Source organism: Salvelinus namaycush, chromosome 36, assembly GCF_016432855.1.
Source record: "Salvelinus namaycush isolate Seneca chromosome 36, SaNama_1.0, whole genome shotgun sequence".
NCBI classification, from domain to species: Eukaryota; Metazoa; Chordata; class Actinopteri; order Salmoniformes; family Salmonidae; genus Salvelinus; species Salvelinus namaycush.
The window spans coordinates 16,346,084-16,366,679 of NC_052342.1; the positions used below are offsets into that span (position 1 = coordinate 16,346,084).

At 43.1% G+C, this 20,596-nt stretch overlaps 2 protein-coding genes and 1 long non-coding RNA gene across 4 annotated transcripts in view; 1 reads left to right on the forward strand and 2 right to left on the reverse strand.

Moving 5' to 3' along the window:
- The window catches only part of LOC120030354, a 25,649-nt gene extending 17,022 nt beyond the window's left edge, over nt 1–8,627 (reverse strand). The window contains exon 1 of the long non-coding RNA XR_005473642.1: nt 8,321–8,627. This is a non-coding gene — a long non-coding RNA (uncharacterized LOC120030354). The remainder of the gene's footprint in view (nt 1–8,320) is intronic.
- Nucleotides 8,373–18,411, forward strand: LOC120030352 (erythropoietin-like). 2 transcript variants are annotated; one of them, XM_038975732.1, is made up of 5 exons: nt 8,373–8,448; nt 14,427–14,557; nt 15,083–15,169; nt 15,372–15,536; nt 16,995–18,411. In XM_038975732.1, the coding sequence occupies exons 1-5, from the start codon at nt 8,433–8,435 to the stop codon at nt 17,136–17,138; spliced, it is 543 nt and encodes a 180-aa protein (XP_038831660.1). In that variant the 5' UTR covers nt 8,373–8,432; the 3' UTR covers nt 17,139–18,411. The 2 variants fall into 2 exon arrangements, with proteins under 2 accessions (XP_038831660.1, XP_038831659.1); XM_038975731.1 differs by lacking the exon at nt 8,373–8,448 and adding an exon at nt 8,605–8,921.
- A 527-nt stretch (nt 18,412–18,938) lies between these two features.
- On the reverse strand, nt 18,939–20,594 carry LOC120030353 (ribonuclease P protein subunit p20-like). Its single transcript, XM_038975733.1, has 2 exons — nt 20,504–20,594; nt 18,939–20,087 (listed from the first exon to the last, which is right to left on the reverse strand). The coding sequence occupies exon 2, from the start codon at nt 20,046–20,048 to the stop codon at nt 19,581–19,583; it is 468 nt and encodes a 155-aa protein (XP_038831661.1). The 5' UTR covers nt 20,049–20,087; nt 20,504–20,594; the 3' UTR covers nt 18,939–19,580.
- Nucleotides 20,595–20,596: the final 2 nt, after the last annotated feature.

Sequence of the window (20,596 nt, forward strand, 5' to 3'; positions counted from 1 at the left end):
GTCGCCTTCCTGCGTCAGCGCTTTTGGTGGCCCACCATGGAGAGAGACATCCGGGAGTTCGTCTCAGCCTGCTCGGTCTGTGCCCGGAACAAAACCTCAACCAAACCCACTTCCGGTCTGCTTCACCCTCTTCCCATACCCAGTCGCCCCTGGTCACACATAGCTCTGGACTTTGTCACTGGCCTTCCCCCATCTAGGGGTACTCAGTCATCCACGCCATTATCGACAGATTTTCCAAAGCGGCTCACTTCATTCCCCTCTCCAAGCTTTCATCCTCCAATGAGACTGCGTACCTGCTGGTATCCTATGTGTTTCGGCTGCATGGAATTCCCACTGACATCGTTTCCGACAGGGGACCCCAGTTTACATCCCAGGTATGGAGATCCTTCTGTTCAGCACTTGGTATTAATGTTATCCAGATGAAAGACTATCACCCCCAGACCAACGACCAGACCAAACGGTCCAACCAGGAGCTGGAGACTGCCCTACGTTGTGTGACTTTGGCAAACCCTTCCTCCTGGAGTGCCCAGCTACCCTGGGTGGAATATGCCCTCAACACCCTCATCAACGCCTCATCAGGTATGTCACCCATTGAATGTGTTCTGGTCTATCAACCCCCTTGTTCCCTGCCCAAGAGGTCAAGGTAGCAGTGCCCTCAGTCCATGATCACATGCACCGTTGTCATCACACCTGGAGGATGGCCCGGCCGCCATTCACCATGCCTCCGCCAGGACCCAATGCGAAGCTAACCGTCACCGTGCCTCAGCTCCAGTCTACACTCCAGGCCAAAGGGTATGGCTCTCGTCGAAGGACTTGCCCTTGAAAGTGGCTTCCAGAAAACTTGCCCCCCGATTCATTGGTCCCAATGAGATTGATCATGTCATTAACCCCTCTGCTGTGCACCTGAAACTACCAGACTCTGTTAAGATCCACCCAACCTTCCATGTGTCCCTGACTAAACCTGTCTGCTCCAGTCTTGTCTACTCCTGCAGCAGCTCCTCCACCCCTCAGCTCATCGATAACCATCCTGCCTATATCATCCGGCAGCTTTTGGATGTGCGCTGTTGGGCCGTGGCTGGTAGTACCTGGTGGACTGGGAGGGATACGGGCCTGAGGAGCGCTGCTGGGTGCCCCGACGTCACATGCTGGACCCCTCCCTCTTAAGGGATTTCCATACCTCACACCCAGATTAGCCCGGTCGGGCGCCACCTGGGTACTGTCACATCTGCTCCGTCCACGCCCTCTAGTGCTCATCCGGTGTCTCCTTGAACTGACGCTGTTTTCCTCTCCGCTAAAGTTCTGCCTGCTTGGTCCCTGTCTCCAGTCCGACTTGTCATCAGTCCTGCTACTCTGTCCTGGATTCCCCACTCTACACTCCCTTGGATTCCCTTCCGGACCTGCTTACCCTGTCCCCACACCTCTCGCTCCAGCCCCAGCCTCTGCACCTGGTTTCCAGCAACCCGCCCGAGCTTTCCCTGGCCTGCACTCAATCTTCTTCCTGTGTTTGAATAAATACCTTGGTTACCTCATCCCAGTCTCCTCGTTTGAGTCTGCTCTTGGGTTCACCTGTTCCGCTCCGCATGACAATAAGAGCTCTTTGTCACTTCCCCGTGTTGTGACAAAAACTCACACTCATTCTTATGTTTAATAAATTAATCGTATAGTGTGTGTGTGGCAAGCTTACAATGATGGCAAAAAACAACATTTGAGAGTGCGCTGACCCTGGTGCTAGAGGGGGTACGCAGCTGGAGGTTGAATGTTTGAAGGGGTACGGGACTAGAAAAAGTTTGGGAACCACTGCTGCTTCACTATACTTGCTTGTTTTGTCACATAAATCAATCAAATGTATTTATAAAGCCCTTCTTACATCAGCTGATGTCACAAAGTGCTGTACAGAAACCCAGCCTAAAACCCCAAACAGCAAGCAATGCAGGCATTTAAGCACGGTGGCTAGGAAGAATTCCCTAGAAAGGCCAGAACCTTGGAAGAAACCTAGAGAGGAACCAGGCTATGAGGGGTAGCCAGTCCTCTTCTGGCTGTGCCGGGTGGAGATTATAACAGAACATGGCCAAGATGTTCAAATGTTCATAGATGACCAGCAGGGTCAAATAATAATAATCACATATTAAGTTTTAGCTTTAGCCAACACCATCTTCAGATTAGCTTTAACGTCGGTAGCCCTGCCTCCCGATAAACAGTGTATGATTGCTGGATGATTCGTTTTAAGTCTAATACTGCGGATAATGACTTGGGTTTTCAATTTGTCAGAGCTAATGGTGGGAGGCTTCGGCGTCTCAGAACCCGTAACGGGAGGAGTAGAGACCAGAGAAGGCTCGGCCTCTGACTCCGACTCGCTCCTTAATGGGGAGAACCGGTTGAAAGCGATTGTTCTCCTGTACATTATGAGTATAGCGACTGCAATTAGAAGGCATCATGTTAATGTTACTACTTAGCTTCGGCTGGTGGAGGTCCTGACGAACCACGTCCAGATAAAGCGTTCGGAGTGAAAAAGTTGAATGAAAAAAGTAGAGGGAAAAACTAAAAGTATAAATGGTAATTAAAAAGTTAAAACCGTAAAGTTGGCAGCTAGCAAAGTAAGGTTAGCAACAAAACGCACAGCAGCACGTAAACAAGTCTATAAGTTGTGACATAAACTGAAATTATGCGAACTATTAGAATTTTAGCAACTAGGAAATGGTGGATTGATTTCTGCATAGTGCATCTTTAAGCATGGGAAGCATAGAAAGAGTGCATATAGAACAAATCTACTGCTTCTTAGACTTGCGTTTAATGAGAATGGCAGATGTATAACTCAAATTTCTATGTGAATTTGGTCAGGTTGCCCCAAAAGTTACAAATTTCAGCTTTAAGGGTAAATCTATTTGATTCAATCTATTTGATTGGACCTGCATGCCAAGATATTCAGGAGATAAAGGTGCTCAAAGTTGACCCATTTTGCATACCCCAATCAGACATCCATGTCTTTGGCACTGGAAAAGATGAACGGTTAAGTTTTTCATTTACAAACATGGTTGTCAAACTATTTTATAATATCTTGGGGGAAAGTTTTTTTAAACTTCTCTAGGATAGGGGGCAGCATTTTCACGTTTGGATGAAAAGCATACCCAAATTCAACTGCCAGCTACTCATCCCCAGAAGATAAGATATGCATATTATTAGTAGATTTGGATAGAAAACACTCTGGAGTTTCTAAAACGGTTTGAATCATGTCTGTGAGTATAACATAACTTATTTAGCAGGCAAAACCCCGAGGACAAACCATTCAGATTCATTTTTTTGAGGTCACTCTCTTTTCAATGGATTTTCATTGGGAATCCAGATTTCTAATTGACCTTCTTGCAGTTCCTACCGCTTCCACTGGATTTCAACAGTCTTTAGAAATTGGTTGAGGTTTTTTCCTTTGTGTAATGAAGAAGTACGGCCATTTTGAACGAGGGTCACTTGTTGTGTACTGTTTGTTAGAGGCGCGTGACCAGAAAGCTAGCTACAGTTTCTTTTAATCCTGTATTGAACACAGATCATCCCGTCTTCAATTTTATTGATTATTTACGTTCAAAAGTACCTAAAGTTGTATTACAAAAGTAGTTTGAAATGTTTTGGCAAAGTTTACAGGTAACATTTGAGATATTTTGTAGTCACCTTTCACAAGTTGGAACCGGTGTTTTTCTGGATCAAACGCGCCAAATAAATGGACATTTTGGATATATATCGACGGAATTAATCGAACAAAAGGACCCTTTGTGATGTTTATGGGACATATTGGAGTGCCAACAACAGAAGCTCGTCAAAGGTAAGGCATGAATAATATTTTTATTTCTGCGTTTTGTGTCGCGCCTGCAGGGTTGAAATATGCTTCTCTTTCTTTGTTTGCTATGGTGCTATCCTCAGATAATAGCATCGTTTGCTTTCGCCGAAAAGCCTATTTGAATTCTGACATGTTGGCTGGATTCGCAACCAGTGTAGCTTTAATTTGGTATATTTCATGTGTGATTTAATGAAAGTTTGATTTTTATAGTAATTTATTTGAATTTGGCGCTCTGCATTTTCTCTGGCTTTTGGCCAAGTGAGACAGTAGCGTCCGGCCTAAACTCAGATAGATTTTTGGATATAAATATGAACTTTACCGAACAAAACATACATGTATTGTGTAACATGAAGTCCTATGAGTGTCATCTGATGAAGATCATAAAAGGTTAGTGATTAATTTTATCTCTATTTCTGCTTTTTGTTACTCCTCTCTTTGGCTGGAAAAATGGCTGTGTTTTTCAGTGACTTGGCTCTGACCTAACATAATAATTTGGTGTGCTTTCGTCGTAAAGCCTATTTGAATTCTGACATGTTGGCTGGATTCACAACAAGTGTAGCTTTAATTTGGTATCTTTCATGTGTGATTTCATGAAAGTTAGATTTTTATAGTAATTTATTTGAATTTGGCGCTCTGCATTTTTACTGGATTTTGGCCAAGTGGGACGTTAGCGTTCCACATATCCCAGAGAAGTTTAATTAACGTTTAACGTCATATATCTAAAAAAGTGTAGTCAGATTTTTTTCATATTCGCAGATGTAGCTTAGACCTTACTTTACATCATCTAAGGTTTCTGACACAACAAGTTCTTGACTACAGGGTATTATATAGAAAAAGAGTTAATAGAATGGGCCTATCCCTTCATACCACTGCAATTGAGCTGGTACACCATTGAAATGTAATTCAAATGTTAACTTCTAATTACTACCACAAAGATCGCCACCAGTCCACCTAACACCGAACATCAACTTAAATGTGTATTCTATTATTTATATTTATATGATTTCAACAGGTTTCATATTGAGGCTTGATAGTATCATGTAAAAGAGCAGATGTTCCCATTCAAGTCAACATTCTCTGATGTGTAGATCTCCAACCATCTTTGTGGTACCATTTGAAAGTTGAAATTTCCATTTGATTCCCATTTTAGTACATTTATTAGCCAAAACACAACACCAACCCTGTATTCAAGAGCATGTTGTCTCCAACACCAAAACATCAGATGATCAAAAATAAGGTCTAAGCTACAATGTATGCAAAAAATAAAAAATCTGAATTTATTAGTTTTTAGATAATTGACGTTTAATGGTAAAAAATGACAACAATTTTTTTTAACAAACATTTTTTTTATAAACAAATTTTCTAATAGTTTGACAACCCTGTCTGTTAGCTTTTAAATGATGTCAATGTCAACCGTTTAGTTTTTCAAGTGATGAAGACATGGATGTCTCATGGTATGGTGGGATAAGCAAAACAGCTCAACTTTGAGCACCTTTATCACTTTAATGTTTTGGCATTCAGTTCCAAAAGTCACTTTCTGAACACTTCTACAATGGGCAAATAAGAATGGAAGGTTTAGTTCAGATCAAAAGGGGTGCTATCAAAAAGTGATTGAATTCAAAGGGATTTACCCTTAAATGACTTGTGTAGTTTGAGTAATTTACCCAGAAGATGTTTCACAGAACACTGGGCGTATTCTTGTAGACCAGCTGGCCCGTGGTGCCCGAGCATAGTGGCTGTGTGTGTACGTGCATGTATGCGTGTGGGGGTGCATTTACAGTACGTTTGTACAGTATAGAATGTATGTGAACATGTATGTGTCTACAGTATCGGGTTTCCCTGTATTTCTTTAAGTAAGGCAGTATGATCCGCTAAGCGTCAGTGACACCTGATAGGGCACATTCAAACATATCACTACTTCCTCTGTGACGTAAAAGGATCTCATAGTCCGCTAAAAGGGGAACTCTTTAATAGGCCTTCTATTATTCTAGGAATGAAGAGGAGTGATTAAGTCATCCTACAAAAACTACCTTCAGAGTGTACAGAACTACTAGGGCGGAGTACTTGTTTCATTGTAACTAACACAAGGGAACTATACCAGCAGGAAACGTTTCTAAGAATGCCATCTGCAAACATGCATCAAATACTATACGTACTATACGTCAAATACTATGCATACTATATGTCAAACGATTTGGCGGCGTTCTGAGCAACAACCATGTCATTACGGTTTCTTAATGAAACCATATATAGTCTTATAAAATGTAGGGCTTATGTACAAGGCTTTATTCAATAACCCAAGTCCAAACCAGAAGGAAACTATTTGGACCTCCTTCTGTGATTGGCTGTATATCAAATCAGGGTTTTGGTCTATATCCAAATGAAAACTATGTTAGCCCATTGAGCTAAAGCCTAGACATTTATCTAGGGGAGCCAACACAGGACCTCAGGTCTTACATCACGTGAGAGAATATTAAATAGTGTTTTACAGTGCACACTACCAAATTAGGTCTTCTTGTTTGACCATGAATATGTTTTTTTGAACCCCCACCACCATCTAACATGTTGATGTTGAATGAGAAGGGGATCAGCTCCTACATCTGAGAGCAAAGAAATTGACATTGGTCCCCCTATTGTGCTAATATGTCACCTGTTTCTGTGAACGTGCAGGACAGTGACCAACATACACTACATGACCAAAAGTATGTGGACACTTGCTCGCCGAACATCTCATTACAAAATCACGAGCATTAATATGGAGTTGATCTCCCCTCTGCTGCTATAACAGCCTGTACTCTTTTGAGGCTTTCCACTAGATGTTGGAACATTGCTGTGGGGGCTTGCTTCCATTCAGCCACAAGAACATTAATGAGGTCAGGCCTTCTATTTCATCCCAAAGGTGTTCGATGTGGTTGAGGTCAGGGCTCTGTGCAGGCCAGTCAAGTTCTTCCACAATGATCTCGACAAACCATTTCTGTATGGACCTCGCTTTGTGCACAGGTGCATTGTCATGCTGAAACAGGAAAGGGCCTTCCCCAAACTGCCACAAAGTTGGAAGCACAGAATCGTCTAGAATGTCATTGTATGCTGTAGTGTTAAGATTTCCCTTCACTGGAACTAAGGGGCCTAGCCGGAACCATGAACAACTGCCCCAGACCATTATTCCTCCTCAACCAATCTTTACAGTTGGCACTGTGGATTTGGGCAGTTAGTGTTCTCTTGGCATCCGCCAAACTCAGATTCGTCTGTCAGATTGTCAGATGGTGAAGCGTGATTCGTCACTCCAGGGAACGCGTTTCCACTGCTCCAGAGTCCAATGGTGGGGAGCTTTAAACCACTCCAGCTGACCCTTGGCATTGCACATGGTAATCTTAGGCTTGTGTGCAGCTGCTCGGCCATAGAAACCCATTTCAGGAAGCTCCTGACGAACAGTTCTTGTGCTGACTTTACTTCCAGAAGCAGTTTGGAACTCGTAGTGAATGTTGCAGCCGAGGACAGACAATTTTTACGCACTTCAGCACTCGCCGGTCCTATTCTGTGAGCTTGTGTGGCCTACCACTTGGGTGTTGAGCCATTGTTTCTCCAAGACGTCTGCACTTCACAAAAACAGCACTTACAGTTGACTGGGGCAGCTCTAGCAGGGCAGAAATGTGAACAACTGACTTGTTGGGAATGTGGCATCCTATGAAGGTTCCACGTTGAAAATAATTTTACTGCCTATGTATGTTTATGAAGATTGCATGGCTGTGTGCTCGATTTTATACACCTGTCAGCCACGGTCTGGCTGAAATAGCCGAATCCACTAATGTGTAGGGGTGTCCACATACTTTTGTATATATAGTGTATTTGGACAGGAACCTCGGAGGGCTCCAAGCCTCCCCACCCCCGCCACGCGTGGCTGTGTCTCCTAGACAGCAAGCTACAGGTCGGGGAGACAACCGCTAGCGACTTGCGTCAACAAAACTGGGTGGGGGGTGTTTGCGTCTCAACAAAGCTCTAAGATGTTGACGCTAAAGGCCTCTGAGGAATGCCATCAACAGGCAAATAACGGCATTATTAAAGTAACAATCTAGGACAAGGCTATTTCATTTGGTAATGTTCTAGGCTGTCAGCGCACCATGGCGCACCGGCACTTCTGGCACACTTGCATTACAGGATTACAAAGAATGTCACTGTGTCCAGTGAATCAAAAGTGAGGAATATTTTGATCTATTGTTTACAATGTTATTTCTGTAGAAATTGTAGTCAGCCAAGTGAAAAATGTGTACAGGGGATCAGAACATTTGTGAATGGGAAGTCCCTGCTTGCTTTTTTATAACATTATTTACATTTGGGGACTATTGTTTGAAAACATGGATATTATTTGGATGACAATATAATAGAAATAAATGTCCCAAAACAAAGGAAGTCGTTCAGATAGTCATCACAGGACAATGTAACTTTATTTTCATTGTCATCAATTTAAAAAAAAATCTCAGTTGTAGAAACACCTACCGGATAGCCCAGGGACAATCCATAAAAGAGCTTCGGGTTGCAATTAGTGGGCAATAGACGGGCCAATGTGCGAAACGGCGAGGATCCTGTGAGGGACTATGCAGATTCCGATATGGAGTTGTCACCCAGTGAGTAACTAGTAATGCTTTAGTTTTATTCTACTGAAGTTGAATATTTTCATGGTTTGGCAAAGGACGACCTGAGTTGACGTTTTATAGCTCTTGTCTGTGTTGATGCGTAGGCCTGAAGAGCGTGCGCTCATCCCAATCGTCTGTATGGCCTTATCGCTTTGCTGAGGGGAGGTAAATACGCGTTTTAGTGACTTGCCAAAGCAGTGATGAAAAGCCTGATAGATCGTTGCTCCGTAGAGGAGGCTACTGTAGCCTATATTTGGCTCTGACTGGTAGACGCACCTACAGCACTAAGCTCCTCACATTCAGCACCTGGAGAATGAGGACCAGTACACTGGGCATGGTTGGGAATTTTTAATGGACGGATGGCTTTTGCATGTTGAGGAGTGGGTGAACAGATGTTATTATTTCGCGCAATGTGTTTAAACGACACATCACTGCTTTGCGAATGTTCCACAATTCAAGTCGAGGTAAGACCGTTTTCTAATTACTTTGTATGCTATAAACGAAATAGGCTGCTATAGTCACATTTTCTGATACGACTAATAAGGATTATTATACAGCCCAAATAATGTGGAGCCTACATTCTGTCGATGTGCCCTCGGGCAAGAAACGTAACCATAGTCGCTCTGAATAAGAGCGTCTGCTAAATGTAAATATCAGCATTTCAACCACGTTTTAATTTTGGCTTTCAGATGATGCTTTCCTACGGGAACTTTCTTACAGTAAAAGTCGTTTATTTTCACATCTAGGTTTTGACAGAGAATGGGTCAACTACGTGCGTAAAGTCCCCTATATCAATAGTCTAGTGAGGCGAAGCGTGGACGCGCAATATCTCCGTGGTTCCAGCTCAAACAGTTTTGGATTTTGTGTCGTTTTTAAAAATACATTTTATTGATTGATCGATTGATTTAATCAGAAGGTACTCATGGTTGACATATGCACAGTACTTTTTTACCCATGACCTTTCCATGAGTACCAACTCAGTGGCCTTGTGGTTAGTGTCATCCCTGAGATTGGATGGTTGAACTGATGGATTGGGGGTAAAGCCCTGCCCTGCGATAGACGGCTCAGTATCCTGTCCAGGGGGTATACTTGTACATCCAGCTGCCTCAAGCTACAGACAGAAACAGGAGAGAGGCTCCTGCCCTATGGGCTGTTCCGGCTCTGACAATGCTACTTCTTACTTATCATGAGTAAGGGGATGGATGTGTTTCCTGTTAGTTAACTGTAGCATGACTGCAATGTTGAGGCAGCAAGGAAGTGACAGGCTTCGAGTTAATGCTGATTAATGTGGGCGAATGGGATGACTTTACATTTCTCAAAGGATGATTTAACAGAAAAAGGATTTCCACAGAGGAAGTTAAGGATTCCACCCTTTGACTTTGCATTACATTGGGATTCCTCACAGGAAACGATGTCATATCAGTGTGATTACTCACAACTTTGCACTTTCAGTCTAAGAGACAGGCTGGCAGTGTAGTATGTTGTTATACATCATATATCTGTCACTCTTCCCAAATGAAGTGTTGAGTTCACCTTGAGAATGAACCAATGTCATGTAGAAGTAATTTGATTTATTAAACGTCAAGCGTAGGAATGAAATCGTCTCAAAAGAGAGCATCACTGACAGCTAGGTAACCTTTGAGAGATTAATCTGCCACACTGTGTCTGGTGCTTGCCAAGGTTCACCATCAGTGCACAGCACAGAACTAGACCCTGGAATGGCAAAAAATAGAAGTCAAATCTTGGCATTTGGTGCTGCTGGCACTGGTTCTGTTACCTTTCACTTTGGCCAACTTCCTGGACTCCAGAGTCCCTGTGCTCAGCACGTGACTGGCAGGCAGGCAGAGTAGTCTATGGGTCAGCATTGCAGAGTCAGTCAGTGAGGGAGTCTGGGAGTGAGTGTGGGGGCATAGGGAGGACACGCAATCAGTCTCACACGTAGGCCATGGCAAAGGGCAAAGGTCGGAGGGTCACACTAATCAACATAGTGATTGAAAAGTGTGGAATTCAGACATTCAACCCTAGAGTAGGTCAGTTATGAGGTTGGCTATGCTGCTCTTTCCAAACCACCTACAACCTCTCAGACTGGAATGGGGTGTAAGGTGATATGAGTGTAATCCATACTTTTGTTTGTCTTGTCATTACATTGCGTCCCTAAGTACCCCACACACACACACACACACACACACACACACACACACACACACACACACACACACACACACACACACACACACACACACACACACACACACACACACACACACACACACACACACACACACTGTTGCTGGCCTAATTTCTTTGTCTCCAAAGGCCAGCGTGGGGTTCCAGTATGTGACACAGATAATCAGCATTACTTTAGAAGCATGCGACCATATCACCGCAGCCAGTGCTTATAGCTGACTTAGTTATGACTAGGGTTGCAAAGCTACCGGTAGTTTACCAAAGTTACCGGAACCTTTAGTAGTTTTGGTAATTAACAGAAAATATATAGCAATCTATTGTAACTTTGGTCATTTATACTTGATTTACTTAAAAAAAAAAAAAAACATATAAAGCATTCATTTTTTTTATATCAGACCATGTTTCCAATGAGTTTCTAATAGATGGACAATGTGGTTATTCATAAAACATATAAAAACACACTTTTATTTATAAAATAAATAAAAGTGTGTTAAAAAAAACAATACGCTGAAACCCTCATATTAGACACCAATGGTATTCACTAAGTTGATGGGATAATGTTTTATAGCTTTGTCATTCAAGTTGTTTGAAAATCATCTTATATAATTATTCAATATAAACTGAACAAAAATATAAATGCAACTTGTATTGTGTTGGACCCATGTTTAATGAGCTGAAATAAAATATTCCAGAAATGTTCCTATACGCACAAAAAGCATATTTCTCTAAAATGTTGTGCACATTTGTTTACATCCCTGTTGGTGAGCATTTCTCCTTTGCCAAGATAATCCATTCACCTGACAGGTGTGGCATATCACAAAGCTGATTAAACAGCATGATCATTACACAGGTGCACCTTGTGCTGGGGACAATAAAAGGCCACTCTAAACTGTGCGTTTTTGTCAAACAACACAAAGTTTTGAGGGAGCACGCAATTGGCATGCTGACTGCAGGAATATCTACCAGAGCTGTTGCCAGAGAATTTAATGTTAATTTATCTACCATAAGCCGCCTCCAACATAGTTTTAGAGAATTTGGCAGTACGTCCAACCAGCCTCACAACCGCCGACCACGTGTATGGTGTCATGTGGGCGAGCGGCTTGCTGATGTCAACGTTGTGAACAAGTGCCCGGCCTAATACACCGCCCCACGTCGCAAGGATCTGTACACAATTCCTGGAAGCTGAAAATGTCCTAGTTTTTCCATGGCCTGCATACTCACCAGACATGTCACCCATTGAGCATGTTTGAGATGCTCTGGATCGACGTGTACGCCAGTGTGTTCCAGTTCCCGCCAATATCCAGCAACTTCGCACAGCCATCGAAGAGGAGTGGGACAACATTCCACACGCCACAATCAACAGTCTGATCAACTCTATGTGAAGGAGAGGTGTCGCGCTGCATGAGGCAAATGGTGGTCACACCAGATACTGACTGGTTTTCTGATCCACACCTCTACCTATTTTTTTTAAGGTCTCTGTGACCAAGAGATGCATATCTGTATTCCCAGTCATGTGAAATCCATAGATTAGGGCCTAATGCATTTATTTCAATTGACTGATTTCCTGATATGAACTGTAACTCAGTAAAATTGTTTAAATGTTCATGGTACATTTATATTTTTGTTCAGTATATTTTACATGTGATGAGGCCACACAAAGAGCCAGAGACAATTACAGACATCTATAAAAAATTGGAAGTACCCAAAAGAGCCACTAGATGTCTTGTGATAGATTACATAAATCCTTGAAAAATGCCAAAATTCTGGTAGTTTACTGGTAAACGTAGAAAGTTCCCAGTAATATACCCTCCCTAAGTATGACACAGGTGACAACACAGACAGATAACATAAAGGGGTTTTATGTACACACAGGGTGAAGACCCTGAGAGAGGGTTAGGGTTAGAGGGGGCATTTCCTCTTTGACCCTTAAAATGGATCTCTGTGAGTCCTCTTTGTCCTCCCCACAGCCAACATTGTTTTTTAAAACATCAATGGCCTAAGAAAATCTTTTGTTATCTGAGTTTTAAAAAAAAATCTTGGTTGATAAGCCAACTTTCTATGTTTAGACAACTAAAGGCTAAACCCAAATAATTGGCAAACATTTTACTCAACCTTGCAGAATCGTTTTGGGGAAACAGCTGCGGAGGCTACCAGTGCTCAGCCTGACACGAGGCAGCCTTGGAGAGCTGTCTGTAATCTGTAGCATTTTACTGCGTCATACAGTCAGGCTGCAGTGAAAGAGCTCATTCAGCATGATGTCCATATTCGTATTTATTATGGATCTCCATTAGCTGCTGCTTTGGCAGTAGCTACTCTTCCTGGGGTCCAGCAAAATGAAGGCAGTTATATGACCTGAACAGCTCCATTGAACTGTCATGTGTAACACATAGGGTTTACCACAATTATTATGGAACAGTTTTCACTAGGAGAGGTGCGTGCAAGACTGAACACGTGGAAAGGCCGGGGGTGTATTCATTCCGCCGATTATGTTGCTAAACATTTCTTAAACGTAAGCAAACAGAATGAAACGGGGCGGGACTTAACTGATTTGCCAAATACAAACTCTCGTTTTGCTCTGTTTGCTTCCATTTGGTTCTTAAACGGTAAACGATTTCCATAATGCATACATCACTGTTGAGCCCATTTTTACCAGGCTGTCACTAGAAATACCACAAAACGCATACACTCTGAGAACACACATGAGCCAATATGCGTGAAGTTCAGGAATACATAGACGGCAGATTTCCACAAAAGCACTGTTATGTGCTGTGTACAGTAGCATTGTGCTGGAATACTAGCCACTCTGTGTGTCCAGGACCATGTCTGATCTCATGTTCTGGATGACGGATCACAAGTAACCTTGATCCATTGCGTTGCTTGCAGGTCAAGAATACCAAATAACACCCAATTCAAACAGTTATTCTTCTACAGTGTAAATGAAATAATCTTGGCCTGAATAGAACAACACTAGTTTGTCTTGAGTGAAGAGGCAAGCAGTGGAGAACATAGTTACAGTAGTGTGCTGAGAGGCCCAGCCCTTGCTACAGCAGCACGGTCAGAGCTAGAAAGAACAGTTCAGACGTCAGAGTATGGGTTTGACTTAGGGTTAGCTCCTGTGACTGGGTGGTTAGTATGTTGCTCCTAGGTTCACAGGGGGTTTGCAAAGGACCAGGGGATGGGCTCAAAATATGGGGCAAGGAGATGGAGGAGGGGATGCTACAGAGGATGGGAGGCAGGGAAAAGGGATTCAACTTGGGACAGATGGATGTAAACGGAATTGGGAGAGACTAATAGAACCAGAGAGGTCTGGGTAGAGAGAGGTTGACACCTACATGCATAGGCTAGCATACATAGCTCCCATCCAATGGCATGTATTTAATGAGAGTTTAAAAGCCTGAACACAACTATTCATTCATTGGCATATATATATGAAGAAAGACATTATTTGCATCAGTATTAGTAGTGTTGGAGCTCCTTGTGTAGTGATACAACATGCAATATGACTCCCTGCTAAAATACAGGTTAAATAACATCCAGAGTCCCCCTTGTGGTCAATACTAGTGCCAGAGCATGATTGCATTTGACTCACCCAAATACAGACACATGTAGTCTATACGTAATGTCAGCCTTGCTCAAATCCACCCCTACCCCTTGGATAACATGTTTTCCATATTGCTTATGGGTTAAGCTACATATTGTTTAATTGGTTATGGCTGATAATGGTATGGAGTGTTGATAGTATGTTTGCTGAAGCCCCTCTGTGTGTGTGTGTGTGTGTGTAGGACTCTTTACGTTGCTGCTGATGCTGTTGGAGTGGACCAGACCAGGCCTACCGTCCCCCCTGCGGCCGATCTGTGACCTGCGGGTCCTAAAACACTTTATTGAAGAGGCCAGAGATGCCCAAGCAGCCATGGTGAGAGACACACCACATCCATGTCTGGTCTAGTCTGGTCTGGTCTGAGCCCTTATTGATAAATCGTCTAAAAGTAGGAGTGCTTATCTGAGATCACGGCCCCCTCCCCCCTTTTCAATTCTTTATAAACTTATGGCTCAGACACACCAATAGCGTTTGCTGGCCGAGAGTACTCTGAATATCATTTGTGAACTGAGTGTGCACCAATTTTACATGTAGAGTCGCATGAAAAATAACGGCAGTCGGACTTCTACAGCAGGTGCTCCATAAAACACAGCGCAGGCGCTAGGCAGACGAACGCGAGATCCACATCCGGTGTGATTTGTGCGAGCTTTAAGAGGAAAACTGATCCTTGATCAGCATTCATATTCACCCTTTATTAATACGGGCCCTGGCCATGAACTGGTGCTATTTACAGTGATAGTCATAGTGATAGTTACATTTCATCTCACACATCTCTCATTTTCTATACATTTTCCCTTGCCCCGTTTCTTTTCTCCATCCATCCCCCGCTCCCTCCCTCAGCTGACTTGTAAAGAAGGATGTGGTCTTCCAGAGCCCGTCACTGTTCCCCAAACCAAAGTAGACTTCAGCGTCTGGGAGAGGAAAAATGTAAGTAACAACAGTCTCCCTCTCTCTCCAAGAAGAAGAACCAGTCTACCTAAGAATGTGCTCTACCGCTATCAGATCAGCAATATATCCTGTTAACTCATTGCAGAGCCACATAGAGAGAGCTTGGCCATTGAGGTTTCAATCTAAATCACATGGCTCTGGTCAACTGGGCAACTATGTCTGTCTCTGTGTGTTTTTGTAGGCACTGGAGCAAGCTCATGAGGTACAGTCTGGCCTGTGGCTGTTAAACCAGGCCATTGGCTCGCTACGAGCCTCCGTCACCAACACAGCGCTGCACAGCCACATAGACAACAGCCTCATAAACATCTTCAGAATAGGAAAGGTGCTGCGCAGCCTCAACATCCAGGTGAGCCAGGTCAGGGAATCAAAGTGCAAGGGCTTGTGGAAGTTGCTATTGCAGACAAGCATAGGAATGAATGGTCACTATCTTAAGTTCTTTTTGGGCCCTGTCCAGATGCATTCCTAGAGACACGCTATGTTTAACCTGAATGACCCAGTTACTACTATTCCCACACAGTGGTTGGAGCTTGCTGCTGATGGATAGTTGTGTTATGCTGACTGTACGCTCTTCGGGGAAAAAAGGTGTTATCTAGAACCTAAAAGGGTTCTTCGGCTGTCCCCATAGGATAATTCTTTGAAGAACCCCTTTTGGTTCCAGGTAGAACTCTTGTGGGTTCTATCTACTGTAGAACCCTTTCCACAGAGGGTTCCACATGGAATCCAAAAGGGTTCCACATGGAATCCAAAAGGGTTCTACCTGGAACCAAAAATGGTTCTTACTGGAACCAAAAAGGGTTCTCCTATGGGGACAGCCAAAGAACCCTTTTGGAACCTGTTTTTCTAAGAGCGTAAGGGACTGTTAGGTAGAGAAATTCAGAGAATCCCCTCGGGGGCTGTGGTTCTTACAACCACACTCACATCCACCAGTGAGGTGGGGCACTAACAGGCAGGCAGAGTTTACTGGGTATACGCCAAGGCCATGGAAAGACTAAATGAGCTCCAATCATTCCATCTGTGCTTTCAGGCTCAAGGGTTACTGCAGAGCTTTCATAGTACAGACATCAAACAAACAGCGCCCTAGGCTTGTACCCTGGTGAAATACTGCTGATATTCCTTCATCATGGGAATATTTAAAAAAAAATCTTTCCATCCAGTCTAGTGTCTAGTGTAGTGTGTCATTTTTAAAATATTGATTTCATGGTTGTGTTCATCAGGGTACACCATAGCAAAATGTTGTACAACGGAAAAAGAAAACAAGCGCATTTTGGACAAGTTCAGATGGAATCTCCCCGTTTCACGCTGTTTCGGGCAGTTTTCTTCTGGTTTTTGCCAAGTGAACAAAACCCAGTAGGCTACTCCATTTTGTGTATGCTGACCAGGCTTGGGCGATATACCGTATACTGGGGTATTTAGACATACCGACGGGGGGGGCTCTGGTAGTGCGTGTTATGCCACTGCTTATAACTAAATTAACTATCTAAGATATGCCAAATAAATTACATCCAACTCAGGGCTCCAGCTATGCATTTGGTTTGCTAACTTGCTAGATGGCAAGATCAAGGTTATTGGTTACAGCAGAGACCATCAATCCCCTCCTGGATTAAGATCCATGTTGCCGAAATACATTTTGTGTGTAAAAAAATAATATATATATTTTTTAAGAAAGAGCGCCCCTTGTGTGCACATCCGGTAATACCATATACCACGGTATGGTACAGAAACAATATGATGGTAGGAACATCTAGATACCGTAATATCTAGATACCCTAATACTGACATATTTCTTCTCCTGTCTTCCTGTCAGGAGTGCACCCCTCCAGCAGGAGAAGTGTCTAGAGGAGAGGAGACATGGCGGGTGTCGTCTGCTTCAGAGCTGCTCCAGGTCCACGTCAACTTCCTGCGAGGCAAGCTGCAGCTCTTGCTGTCCAACGCGCCCGTCTGCCACTAGGGCGGCAGCTGATTGGGGCTCTCCGAGGCGGGGCCGAGTTGATTGGAGCTTCCCAAGGCAGGGGGTGGGATCTGACACTATTGACCCTGCTTGTTGCCAGGTAGAACTCTAAAAGATGAGTGTGTGGACCAGATCTTCACAGGAGAGAATGAAGCTATATGGACAGAACAGTTCCTATTGGACTTTAAAAGGAAAAGAGCAGGTAGCACCTTGAACATGGAGATGAGGGAAGTATGTGGTTAAGAAATCACACACCGAAAAGGAATGGGGCCTACAGAATACATAGCCTCCACAGCTCTTTAATGGGCACTCTTCAGCACTTTGTGTGTGTCTGTATGTCTTTTAGCATGAGTGTGATTCTGTGGCCCTTACTGCAATGGAATGTGAGTTCTCATCGCCAAGCCTGCGTAATCGACGCAGATTGCACATGGTGACACCTTGTTGGAATTCTACTCAACTGTCATTGACTGCCTATCAAATACCAGAATGAGGGGACCTAGCCTGTACCACAAACTCTTCAAACACCACCTGCCTCGTTCTTAACACACAACACTTTTCTAACTGCTGTCTATCAGTGTCCTTATATGTATTTTGTATTGCTTATGTAATTACTTATTTATAGAGATTTATATTTTTACTTTTAAGCTCCTGTTACTGTCATGACTATAGTATTATGAGAGATATACTGTAACTAGGAGCTAGAGACCACAGTTGAGCTCTAACGATTGACCATAATTACTGTATACCACCACTGAACATTGTTGTTAAGATATTTGTACAAGTCAATATCCAACTGTTCACTGTCTGTTACCCTTTGTAGAAGAAATTATCTGTGTGTTTGTATGTACTGTATGTGTGAGAGAGTACCTGTATGAATGAGTTTTATACGACTCCTTATAACCCTATTGAATGGACTAGAGGGGGAAGAAGCAGAGGTTCAGTCGGTTGAAGGAGGAAAAGATTGAGCGGAAGAGGGAGAGGGGGTTTACGTGAGAACTCCGAAGCTATGCTGTGATTATCAGTGTCTGGTTAATGCAGACCAGCACTCAAATAGAGCTTCGACGCAGATAGCATGACTGCCAGGAAAAATATTGATTGGTTCTCATGATGAACATCCTGCATGCCTCTCTCTCGCCTTCATTCAAGCAGCAGCCAATCACACGCAATCCTGGGAACCTTTGGAGTCGCTGACGTTGGGGATTCTTCCAGTTTCGGGATTCGTTTTTTTCTCCTGTGTTGTTTTGTTTCCCGTATTAAAAGTCTTGCAGTCACAGTGCAGCTGTTTGTACATGTTTTGTCCTGTTTGTTTCAGATGTTTTGTCCCTTCTATTACACTGCCATTTGGTATTTAAATACAAAATATTATTCTTAGATTAAAAGGATGAAAACAACGTAAGAGGAAGTTTGTCTGTGTGATAAGTGCCTCTCTTTTGAAGTCCAGATATATCTGGTGTTGAAAGAAAGCCTTGTTTTGGGGTTGCATACTTAGCAACAGTTCAAATTAATTCAGGTAGAAAACATGTGTATTACATTTCAAACTCAAATCATGGTTCAATAGTTTCACATACCTAAAACATGCATTGTGCAAATGAAGCATTCTATTGTCACCTAGTGGAAATTCACTGTTACTATACCTGAAAAAATGACTGGATTATAGTTTTGCACTTTAATGTTTTGTTAAACAAACTCCAGTACTTTTCTCTATTTTATGGCACATAAAAAAATGAGATTGAAAATATACAATAAATATTGTATATACATGTTCAAATACTGAAGCTAAAAAACAAAATGTGGCCAAAGTCAAATAAAAAATGTACATTTATTGACTCTTCGACAGAGCTAGATTTCAATGTATGGAATCGGTATGTAAAACACATGATTGGCATGTCTCATGCCCAGACTTAGTTTGTAAACTTAAATTTGACCAGAAATTACTGAAATATTACTTATTTCCCATGGTCAAATAATATTCAGTGTTACAAGAAAAAAAAAACATGTAACAAATACATTTTATGAAAGATTCAAATCCACATCCTTTTCAGAGATTAAACATATTCCCACATGTGGAACAGGTGTATTGTAGCTTGCATGAGTTGGTCTTAGAGTGGTCTGTCCCACTTCCTATGGGAGTTTGTTTCAGGCAGTAAGGGATTGTCTGGGAATGACGATGCCATGAAACAACACACTCTTGATACTGACAAATACACTGCTCTGACTGACATCATGCATGACAAAATATGTAACAAAAATGAGAAAGAGATTCCAATAGTTCATAGATAATTCTCCCTGCATCTAAACTACACTGTCAGTTTTAGCCACTGCAGGTGGATGGAATAGGTGTACCCCTGATATGACTAGACTCCATCAGTACGATATTACAGACACCACATCAATGGAGGTAGTTAGCCATATCCAAGCTAGGGACGATAGTTGTGTTTTGGGTCACTGTGGGTCTGGGTAGAACACTTTGATATGAATAGCAGAGTTATTCCGGGAGCGCACCATGGGTTCCCCCGCCTCGTCAGGGTCCTCAGGCTCTATATCGTCCACCAGCTCCACTGTAGACGTGTTGGCTGCCAGCTGTAGCGCCCCCTGGCTACTGGCCTGGAGCTGCAGGGCAATGTTGATGGCCCTGTTGATGGCCAGGCCCAGACCGTGGACACAGATCTCTCCGTGGCCTCCTCCTTCCAGCAGCTTTTGGCAGCGGGCCAGCTGGGCCCGGAAGTCTGTCTTCATGTTGACGTACACGTCATTGCGGCGCTTGGGCAGCTTCCTGGGGAGACGCTTGCGTAGGGTGTACTCTATGGGGTCCATCATCACCGCCGTGCCGCTGCCGTCGGCTGGGGGCATGATGATGCCAGGGGGTGTCTGGGGGATGGAGGCGGAGATAAGGCTGCGTGGTTCTGCCATTACAAGTGAGTCAGAGACAGGGAAGGGTGGGATGGAGCACTGCAGTAAAGCAAAAACAACAGGAAAGGAAATGTCAATGACAAGAACGGACAACCAACACAAATTGTTATCCTTTATTTAACTAGGCAAGTCAGTTAAGAACAAAATCTTATTTACATTGACGGCCTACACAATCATCTTTCATACAGCACATATACTGCTTAGCCACACTACTGAAGGTTCAAATAATGTATATAATAGTAAAATTAAAATAAATTAACACAGCTATGCCACTGACGTCATGAAATACCACTACCGGGGGGAGGTCTATATGGATTTAAAGTTAGGTAGCTAGCTAGCTAGATTAGAATTTAATGTAATTTAGCCGCCACACTCTCTTTGCAAAAATGTTTCACTCCAAACCAATTTATTTAACATTCTGACAATATTAGAAAGTGAAAGCAATCCGACTATACCTCCAACTACTGTTTGCAACCAAATTATTCTTATTTTTTGTCTATCGTGCTGGAGACTTTCAACCTATGATTGTCCGGAAACACAGAGGTGCC